The 11,443-nt window shown below is 38.7% G+C and overlaps 1 protein-coding gene across 1 annotated transcript in view; it reads right to left on the bottom strand.

The window, feature by feature from the left end:
• Nucleotides 1–334: 334 nt before the first annotated feature.
• Nucleotides 335–11,443, bottom strand: part of TERT (telomerase reverse transcriptase) — a gene marked incomplete at its 5' end in the record, with an annotated part of 33,064 nt that continues 21,955 nt past the window's right edge. Inside the window, 7 exons of the mRNA XM_009641316.2 lie at nt 335–438; nt 4,151–4,288; nt 4,666–4,790; nt 6,542–6,603; nt 6,932–7,058; nt 8,484–8,669; nt 10,515–10,586. Coding sequence (XP_009639611.1) covers nt 335–438; nt 4,151–4,288; nt 4,666–4,790; nt 6,542–6,603; nt 6,932–7,058; nt 8,484–8,669; nt 10,515–10,586 — 814 coding nt within the window. The remainder of the gene's footprint in view (nt 439–4,150; nt 4,289–4,665; nt 4,791–6,541; nt 6,604–6,931; nt 7,059–8,483; nt 8,670–10,514; nt 10,587–11,443) is intronic.

Here is an 11,443-nt window from a genome sequence, read left to right on the forward strand (position 1 = left end):
CTGCAACATAGAGAAACAAAGAATACGCTAAAGAACAAGAAAGTAGATCTGTCTGTACAGAACATTTTCATCAAGAAGATGGGAATTACTGAAGGAAACCCAGTCAATTATTTCAAATAGCCTGTGAGCTTACAGGCAAACACAAACAAGAAGGTATTAACAAAACTGTCTGCTCTTTTTAAGTCCTTGTGTGGTATCTGAGAAACAAACACGCAAATCTTCTGAGTAATGTTGCTTTTGGTCCACTCTGCCAAAATAAACTAGAGAGAAGTCATCTAAAGACACAGCATTTCTTTTTAAACCTGGAAAAATTATGAAATAAACCTCAAGTCAGTTAGTCCAGGATAGCTTTGAAATCTTGACAAAGAGATGGTTCTGTCACTGTCTTCAGTAGTGCCATAGTATCCTTTGGGATCTTCCTGAATAGCTGCATCTTACCTACCAAAATATCAGAAACACTTCATTACTACTGCAGGTAACTCACAATTCTGTTTCAGGGAAAACGCTCATAAAGTAATAAAATCAATACTAGCTGAATCCAATTAAAAAGTTGGAACACCTGGAATATGGGGATAAAAAAGCTATAATAAAATACACTACTATTCTTCCACCCTTAAATCAGGCTAATAAATAAAAAGGTTAAAAATCATGTTAAAATATTAACAAACTAAGAAAAGCAAGGAGCAAATTTCTCTTATTATGTCCTTGTAACACTTCTCAGTTTGGATTTAAGAATTTTACATGTTTTTTTTAGAAGTGTAAGACCATTTATTCAATAACTTTATCCACCAAAAAAGGCCTTCTGTCAAAGCACAGTTACTTTGAAAGACGCTATTTTAAACAATGCTAGGGACAGGTCCTTATCTGGTTGCTAATGTTTACCTACAGCAGAAAGGTATTCCCAGACTGTTTCTTTTCCTCTCTGCTTTCGGATATGACCTCAAAGTAGCCTATGCTTGGAACTGACATACACAAAAAGATTAAAAAAACCCCTAAAATCGTGGATAATGCACCTTTTGCTATAACACTGGCTACAGCCATTCTCCCTGCTGTGTTTCCTTTGAAGAGAGGCTAACTGGAAAGCCATCCTTAAGGTGGAAAATTTTGGAGACTAAACGAGGTTCTTAAATCAGGAATGTAATTTTTATAAGAGGACATAACAGTTTTGAAACAGAAGGTCACTGAGTCTATTGTCAACAGAATTATAGACAATAAAAAGGACTTAAAGATTAGGAAGAACATGTAAAATCCTAGCAACAGTTTAGGTCCGTTACCTAAACAGCGTTGACAAAATTGTCAATGGTGCAGAAAAGCAGAAGTGCTCAATAAACATTTATTCTGTATTTGGAAAGGGGACAGATGATGTATTTATATCTTATCATGATAAGGAAAGACTCTTGCTCCTTTTCCCACTGGTAATAATAGGAGGTATGTTACACAGTAACTATGTTTTAAATACTTAACTGTGAAGAATGACGACAACTCATACTGACAAGCCCCTGCCTGATGTTGATATTTAACAGGCTTTGGAACAGTGGGAAGAACCTCCTCCCCAAAACCTATAAGCTTGATATCGATTCTCATGGAAAGGCATGTGCAGGGACACAAGAAAAAAAATCAAGTTTATATCAATTCCTGTCAACAACATGATCTTACAGAGGTAACAGGTTTAATACAGCCGATACAAACTCCAAAAATACAGCAAGAAGTGTAGTTGTTAAGTCAGCACAGGCACTATTACCAGCCCTGGTTATGTCCGTGCTACAGATTGCTGTGCCATACAGAGATACTGAGCTGACTTTACAGGAGCACTCCCAAGAACCAGTGACTTCCCTGTCACAGCTACTCGGACGTCCACACGTGCTACCCGATTTCCAGAAGTAAGACAGAACTTAAAATACAACTTTCGGGTCAGTACCGTGGTTAGGCAAGAGGCTATACGGGTACAGCAGAAGGTGAACCTAATGGCAATCATTATTCTAACTAGGAAAATTCCACCTCTCCTTCCTAGCCCATTTTCCCTGGCAGTTGCGGTGGTGTGATTCTGTGGACAGCAGACACCACTGTTATGGCAGATGCACACACCCAGGGAAGACAAGATTCTGCTGAACAATAAAGATGCCTGGGGCTGCACCTCCACCCTGAACATACATGCACAGAGAAGGATGGGGGAGCTTTGGCTTGGTTTGTGGTTTGCCAGTCAAAGATCCCGAGAGCAAAACCCTCAGCGGTAGAGATGAAAACTCGGATGTGCTCTATATGGATCTAATAGAAGTGACACGGCTCCCAGAGAAGCCGTTATCTTACTGGGAGTGACTACTGAATTCTCCACTCCGTTCTTCAGTTTCTGTCCTCTACAAGTGAAGCAAGCAGCCATCTCTTCCCTTCCTGGAGGCAGGCCTGCTTCCCCTGGTACTTATAGAAGGGCCAAACAAAACTGGCTTCTCAGCAGCAGCGATCAGACGCAGTGCCTCTGGTTTGGTTTTGGTAATCCTTGAGAGAAGAAGCTTCTCTGTGGGAGGCTGCTGGGGTTCTGCTCCATACAGAAAGTCCATAGTTGTCAGGAACGCAGCTGGTGCAATCCCAACCATCAGTTTGCTTCCTGTAAATGCTTAAGTGTCTGCTTTGATACATTCGCAATGCACGACCAAAAATCAGACTGTTTGCATTCAGGCATTGCTGCAAGCCTTTGATGTGGGGAGGAAATGCTTACTTCCAGAAGCAGAACTGCTCTCTTGTGGGGGCCCTGGGCCTCAGCACAGGTATCAAGGGAAGCCTGCGATACATTTCAAATCAAATAGGGGTTATTCTGGAACCAGACTGAAGAACTTCTTGGTATTGTATAATAAAAGCACCCAAGTAATGACTCAGAATGCGAATTACAGAGTCAGTGTTGAGAGTCTGGCCTTCACTGCAGCTAAATTCAACAGTACTGACTGCTTCAGAAAAACCTACTGCTGTTCACTTCTAATATCTTAGAACTGAAAATTCTATTATTTCTATGGCGGGCCTGGGGACAGACCACACAAGTGGCCAAAGAGAGCGCTCCTCAGAGGCCAGGTACACAGACAGCTTCTTTCACTGAGTAGAAGAGTCAGAGGTTTCCCAACAATTATTATTATCTATTCCAATACAGTGTATGCAGCGCAGCAAGTGCTTCTGTTTCAAAGTGACCCCAGTGTCCTGGTTGTCCTGGTTTTGGCTGGGATAGAGTTAATTTTCTTCCTAGTAGCTGGCATAGTGCTGTGGTTTGGATTTAGTATGAGAACAATGTTGGTATCGTGCTGATGTTTTAGTTGTTGCTGAGCAGTGCTTACACCAGCCAAGGACTTTTTCAGCTTCTCCTGCTCTGCCAGGTGCACAAGAAGTTGGGAGGGGGCACAGCCAGGACAGCTGACCCCAACTGACCAAAGGGCTATTCCATACCATACGACATCATGCTCAGTATATAAAGCTGGGGGAAGAAGAAGGAAGAGGGAGTCATTGGGAGCGATGGCGTTTGTCTTCCCAAGTCACCATTACGCGTGATGGAGCCCTGCTTTCCTGGGGATGGCTGAGCACCTGCCTGCCCATGGGAAGCAGGGAATGAATTCCTTGCTTTGCTTTGCTTGTGTGTGCAGCTTTTGCTTTCCCTATTGAACTGCCTTTATCTCAACCCATGAGTTTTCTCACTTGTACTCTTCCAATTCTCTCCCCCATCCCATTGTCAGGGGGAGTGATCGAGAGGCTGGATGTCACACCCAGTGACACTTTTTTTGGTAAGAACTTACATTGTGCTAGGAACTTATTTAGTTGCCAGTTAATCTACATTTTTAAAAACACAAAACTGAGCATTCTTATTTTGATTAGTTAAACGGGCTGGGAATGGTTATATGATTAACCCAATCTTATTAAGCTTTCTGAACTGCAGAAACTTACTGTGTGTCAAGCATCAATAGCTGTCCCTTAAGAACAAGGCTCTAGACCACGCAGTGCTGAAAAACATACTATTTCCATTTGCCTACTTAGTAAATTTGATTAAAATCAGAAAGCTCGTTAATGTAAATTTTAGTACAACACTTTATGACAAGAAAAGTTAAAAAATCCATTAGATTCCAAGTTTTATTACAATTAACCATATTTCAAACTGTAAAAATAATTGAATACTTACAGATTTTTAGGGGCTTAAGCAGGCATTTGTAAACAACTTTGTGGTTGGCCAGTTTGACAGTGAAGGCATGGTAGCAGAGCCATTCTGCTGCCTCCGAAGGGAACACGCCAGATGCACCTTTGTTACCTAAAGCAACCCCTAGAGACAGAATAGGAAAATAATGTCATTGAAAATGATTAACATATATGTTCATGAAGTAAGAACTATGCCTGACCTGGCCTCTCCTCTCCTTCTATAAAATCACTCCAAGGTTTTTTACTAAAAATCTATGTAGTCAATGAAAGTCTCCTATGTCAGCAGAGGACTAAAAACAAAAACCTGAAACATAATAGTATCTTGAGGAAACTGAGTTTAAGAAAAAAACCTCACTGGGATTCCTACCATACACTCCATATTTTTCATTCTTGATCTTTATCTCAAAATGACATGATCTGACTGCACATTCAAGACCGTTTATTTGTCTTAAAAAAACCCAAACCCAAAAATGCTACTTCATTGCCATTAACATACTATACCTGCGTTTTTTGCTTTCAGGATAGCATAGCAGCATGATGCAGTCTCAGAAATGATCCTTAGGAAGAAATAAGGATTGTTTCTAACTTTCTGGTTGAATGGAAGTTGGAGAACACAGGCGTGGAACCTGTTCACAAAACCAGCCTATTTAATCACAAATCATTTGCAATTTCAAGTGAAGCTATGATTACATACCTGAGGCACTACACAACATTTAAAAGGACTCAACAGTCTTTAGCCGTATCAACACTGTTAGCATACAACACCTCTCCAATATATACAAATCCCTGGACTATCAGACACATACGATGTTTTTTGTAAATTCCATGCTGAAAGAAGATCTTGAAGCCATCTGCCTTGGTAACATAATTCTCTTCTGAAGACAATGACTGCCTTATGTGCAGGTAAAGTCAAACTGCACGTCCTCACCAATTCCCTGTCACAGACCATGCAGCCAGAGAACACCCACATGAGAGAGTGCGAGAGGAAGAAAAAACCAAAACAAAACCAAACCACAACCCCAGAACAAGTTCTGTTGTTCAGGAACACAGACCTCCAAATGACACAGTGTTCCATAGACCAGGAACCCCACTCTTTTGTCTATTTGGAAGCCAATTCTATGGAAATTACTTGTATTGTGTGCTCCCTTACATCTCTGGACGTATTTTAAAACTGCTGGCTTTTTTTTTCCTTTGCTCTGGCATTATAATCCTGCTTAAGCTGAATATAGGCAACAATTACAATGCTGATTTTTAATTAATCAACTACATATCATTTTTATTAAATTAACCCAGCATAAGCATAATCACTTCAAGAATTTCTGAAAATTTAAAATACTTGAAGGATAAACGTAATTACCACGCTGCATCACAGAGCTCTGGCTGAATTAACCTGACATGCTGTTAGCATGGTGGACATTTTTTTTTAAGGTACTCTAACAGAGAGATCTTTGTCAGAGTGTTACCATAAAAGCAAACAGAAGTAACTAAGTCATCGTGCCCAACATTAGACAAAAAAACGTTAAGTCACTCACAACACAAAGTTTAAGAGCCTGACACATCAGTGCTGTACTAGACAAGTGCAGTTACACTTTTTGGACACAAGGATGATACAGGGTGAATATGGATAAAGCTGAACTTAAGAACAAAACTAAAGTGTCACTTCCTAACAAGTATAAGCCTAGCAAAAGAGCAACACCTGTTTTCTGTAAAAAGGAAAGCATCTCTTGCGACTTTTTTGGTGTTAAAACAATAAACGAACAATTACTTGGTACTGCCAATCATTCAGTTTTCAGTGCACGGAGATCAGTATTTTCTCCCAACTTGCTTGTCAGTTTTGGTTTCTTTCCCTTTATCCTTGTTTAAAACATTAACTTCCTCTGCTGGTCACGAACAGCTCACAAAAAACCAACAAGATTTTACCAGCTAAGGAGCAATTAAGTCATTATCAGCAGCTAAGAAACTGCAATTAACTTGGTAGAATGAAACCTCACTTAAGGCAAAGTTATACAGGTCAAAGTTCTATATAATTTTAATAGATACAAAGTTCTAAATATAAACTGGTTAACAAGTGATAAGGCTTCTGGTCATCCTCCTTGCAGCAAAACAGACTACTTTTCTTGAGGTCAGCTGTCAATAACCAGAGAAAATTAAAACCCATTTAGTGAAGTGTCACTTAAACACAGACATCAATATAATCCTATATCCTGAACCTAATAATATTATGTAATAACAGTGTTGAAACAAGAATAATGTGACTTACTACTGACATTTACCACTGCACGTTTTTATGGCACACTTTTTCCTAATCTGTAGCTCCTCCATGTGTCAAGAAAGAATAATAAAATATTCAGATTTACTGCAGAAGACAGTGACCTACCTGTAAGCCTGAAGTAAAAAGATCTTGTAGATGTTAATGAAAACTGTTCTAAGGCTGTTGATCTAGAACAGAACAGAAATAGAGTTACAGGAATATTTTAGTGTCACAATATCATTTACTCAAGTTCAACAGCATAAGGTGATTTAGAGATCTAGAGAACAAAAAAAAATTGATGCTAAACTTCACAGATTTCTGTTATGTACCTAAGTAACAATATTGCAAAGGTTCAGTTCTGGAAGGTGCTGAGACCCCACATTTTAGTTGATGTCAACATTTCCAATTTATGTGTGTGACCTCGCAAAATCAGCTCTCGTGTTATAACTCAAAGCAGTTTTAATGTTCTTTATCACTAAGCACAATATTTCCAAACATCCATTTCCATATTCCCACCTGTAAATCAAGAAATAAACAATGGCATTTCAGTTTGAGGACTGTAATCAATTTGTATTTCATGTTTTTCCCAGCTGTTCTACTTGAATTGAAGGAAAGACTCGATCTGATAGAAGTACAGGTGTAACTAGAAAAAAAAAAAAGAAAAAAAGTAGTTAAACTCTAAACTCCAAGGGCTAACAGACTAAATTAAATTCTGTAAAGTAAGCCTCATTTAAGTTCTCATGTTACAGACATGGCCTGCTAATCAATGAGCCAGTAACTAAAAGATGACTATAGCTAAATTCAATTTAGAAACAGACTGGACATTGCGGCATTAAGGTTATTAGCTAAGGAACAACTTCATTACCCCAGGGCTGAATAATTCACCCTGCTAAAAAAACCAAATCAATAATCTTAAACACAAACTGGATGTATTTCTAAACACATTGCCTAGCCAGATCATTATTAATGACCTCAGTGACAACCAGGTTATACTCAGTGATCCATGCAATGGAAGAGGTTAGGCTGGAAGCCACCTCAGTTCACCCTGGTGTTCCACTTAAGTCAAGCTTATCAAAAGCAAGGTGGCCCTTGCAACAAACATCCTCAGGATTCAGATTAGTGTCTCCCAGACCAGTAGCACCAATGCTTTCATCAACATAAACTGTTTCTTTTAGAAAAACAGCTAATTAATGAATCTCTTTGGCTGTTGATTTCAGTCGTCTATTGTTAGAGAAAATCATGTCATGTAAATTCATTTCCTAAACTGACCAAGCTTTCCTGTTTTGGAAGACCTCCACCACACCAGTGATGGAAAACCTTCTCCTAATTTCCCACTTAAATGTATGCACGGGCTGTTTATACTAAATACGGTCATTATCACAGCAATATCATCCTTCAGGTTAAACAGTTCTTTCTTGTTCATCTTTAACAAATGTTTAATGCCACCTTTAGGAGTGCATGTAAAGGGTCTACAGAGCTTTTCAGTAGGACACCTTGTCCCATCCTACACCGCTTCAGACTGCTTTGTGTATGTAGCCAAGGTTGCTAGTTTAAAGAGAGATTACTTCTCCCCTACACTACCATCTGAAGTGTACCTCTGATGTTGAAAAGATTACTAGCTCCTCTAGTCTATACAAAATTAATCCTAATCTGTAGTTCATGTAATACTGTTTCTTCTAGGAAGGTGTAAAAAAAAAAAAAAAAAAACACCAAACAATTTCAGAACAATAGATGTAGTGACATGATATCAGGCACAATACAGTGCATAATGGTGAAAGAAACTGAAATGAGGTGATTGAATAAACTTTCTCAGAACCATGTAGCCACCATACAGTACATGACTTGTAGTGACTAGCGGCCTGTGCCACATTCAATGGTGTCAATAGCATTTCCATTCCACCAGGATGGAATGAAGAAAATAGCACAGCAGAACAAAATAGTTAAATTACAGTACATGAAACAGAATTGTAAAATCTATTTTGCAGTTAATTCAACCACACCATTCACAAGACACCCTTGTGCTTCTCACGCTGTGTACAACATACTGTAAAGCTGACTCAATATTTACCTGGAGTAATCGCAGTAAACCTCAAGTGTCTGTATATCTAATAATAAACCACACCACGGGATCAAACGACAATCTGGCAGCTGTTTAAATTTGGAACATCCTGGGATATCATCAACAGGAAAATTCACGACTGTCTTATTGGGGTTTATTAAAAAGCCATACTCAGGAATACCTGTTGCTAGAGTCCTAAAACAAATATAAACAGTTAGCCTAACTCTCCCCACAAAAGTGAACAAAAAAACCCATCATGCCGCAAGGTACATATAATCTTGCATAAAAGGATAGAAACCAAAGAATAAAGGGAATGACGGCCAACTCTCTGGGTTAAGGAACACAGCTAGAAACAAAAAACCTGAATATAGTAGAGGTAAACAAATACATAAAATAAAGTTAATAGGAGAAAGTGGAGAAAAACTTCTACAAATTAATGCAAATTAAGAGCGTAAGCCATGAAACATTTAAGACAAGCTGCATAAATCACACTCACAGAACCCACTGAGATCAAAATCACTGGAAAAAGACAGATGAAGAGTTATTGGGTTTGAAAGTTAATGAAAACAAGGAGAATCCATGTTATAGGAACCTCATTTGTCTGATGAAAAGTTTTGAACTTTCCCCACAAAGTTTTCCCTAAGGATGTTTTCGTTGCCAGAATGCCTGCTGATTACCTACGACACATTGCATCAGCAGTGTCCTCTCATGGACAAGCAGCAGTTTGTCTTATTGGTGATGTATTCATATGCAGGTTTCATTCTTTCAAAGAGTGAGAGGAAGAGGTAGGCTCCTCTTGTTGGGGAGTAACAGCCATAATACTGTCTCCTCTAAATTAGTTTTTTTTGAGTCCCCCAGTTTTAATACTACATTAGAAAAAACTGTTACGACTCAATTGTGGCAGAGCGTTCATAGGATCTGTAAGCATTTCTGGAAAACATGCACAGAAGAGGGTACTTGTTTACAGAAAATCAACACAGCTAGTGCAGAAGTTGATAAAGAATAAGGATGCTGATAACTTCAAAGGGCAAGTAGGACGATATCCGCAATGCTGCTGCAAGTGACATTATGCTGAAAAGATGTTATAGAGATTAACAGCGGAGGCATCCCCAGCTTCTTAGTTTGACTTATTTCCCGAACTGTAAATCCATAGATCCCTAGAAATTTCTTTCTATTCTGATAAGGAAATTAGGACAAATGAAATCTTCAAAGTACACTACTCATTATTTAGTACAATTTATACTTAAAATGTAATTGATTTCCCCATCACTTTTCAGGCTCAGGACAGAGCTGCATTTTTCTAACTATTGAAAAGCATGATGCAGCTGACTGCATTGCAGATGCTAAGCTTTTCTTCAAGACCTCTCATCTGATCCTTAAAACTGGCTTTGGCATCAGCAGAACTCTTCTTGGATACTGACTGTACATTCATATCCACAGTAACCAGGGGCCCAATTTTTGGGGCCCAATTTAAAAAAAAAAAAAGGTAGTTCTGAAGCACTCTAAAGAATAACTGCTTGAAAATTTCTGCGTGAGCTGCATGCTGCAATACTATCAGCATCTTCAAATACTCACCCCAGAATATTAATCACCAGAAAATTCTTAGCAATATTGCATCAAAGAAAAGTTGCATTCTTTCCCCAGGAATACAAAGTAGCAGCATGCCTGCCCGATAAAAACATTTTAAGAATGTAACAAAGACGTCTTAAAAATTTGAGAGGAAATGGTCTTAAGACAACTGTCAGCTTCTTTGGTTAGTCCGCACTACTAATTGCTGCTAGACGCTCCATCAAGGTCAGTAGCTAGGTCCCTAATTTAAACTCCAGCATGCATCCCCCACCATCTCAGCTGCAACAGATTGTTAGTTGTCCATCAGGAATGTAGCTATTAGGATTCTTCCCAGGCACAGGCTACCAACAAGGACTCCAAAACAGCTCTTGATTATTAACCCACTAACCAAATATACCTATATGTAGAAGCATGAAAAAGAATGACCTAAAAGGTGTTAGTGCTTTAAATACTGTGTCTTTAATAGCATACCTTAGAAAAGTTCTTGCCTGCATTAAATGTGGTGTAACCAGCAAAAAGTCATCAATGAGACGTATTAGGACTCTGTAATCAAGAAGAAACTGGTGTTAGTTTTTTTTTTTTATATGTAATCCTTTCAAATTTTTGTCATACTCTTCAGAGCAACAACATGGTCATTTGAATTCACAAGAAGGTAGAGGCCAATATGATCTCCAAATCGAGTATCAGGAAGAAATTCTCAGTTCTGCTTCTTTCCTAAAAATAAATGGAAAAAAAAATAAAAATAAGAAAGCAAAGGGGCTGGCTACATGAAACATGGTAGGAATTTACAGCACACAAGCTATTCCACAGCAGCTTCTTGGATGCAGGGTTTTACACTTTTTCAAAGGAGAATCTGTAGTATCTTAATCCACAAGGCAAGGACAGGAGGTGTAATACCAGATACACAAGCAGCTACCAGATTCTTGATGTGTTCTAACTCTGTATCTTCATTTACCACGTAACAACTTGTTTGTAACTTGAATGTAAAATAGACTCCTGTCTACCACTGTAAAGGCTGGAATTTTCTTTTTCAACAGAATTCAGGCCCCAAGCATGCCCATATCTTTCTGACAAATCCTGCCTAGTAGATCATAGAGAGGAAGCTCTGGAGATGATCTTGCCCAGTCACCTCTTCAAAGCCTCTACAATCAGCTCAGCAGCACCTTTGCCTAGCTGAGTCAATAGTCAGATTTTTTTTTTGACTGAAAGGCCAAATGAAACTACCAAAATCATTCAACAGACACCTAAGTAACACTCTAAAATCTGCTCCTTAGAAAAACAGCTGCTACATTAAAGAGTCCATTCTCCTGAATCAGTTTCATAATTTCTATATGTATAAACAACATCCTCTGAAAGCAAAAGATAGCTGTTCAGACTCTTATCACAGCATCCTAAAGCCT

The sequence above is a fragment of the Egretta garzetta genome, unplaced genomic scaffold, assembly GCF_000687185.1.
Source record: "Egretta garzetta isolate BGI_Z169 unplaced genomic scaffold, ASM68718v1 scaffold716, whole genome shotgun sequence".
Lineage (NCBI taxonomy): Eukaryota > Metazoa > Chordata > Aves > Pelecaniformes > Ardeidae > Egretta > Egretta garzetta.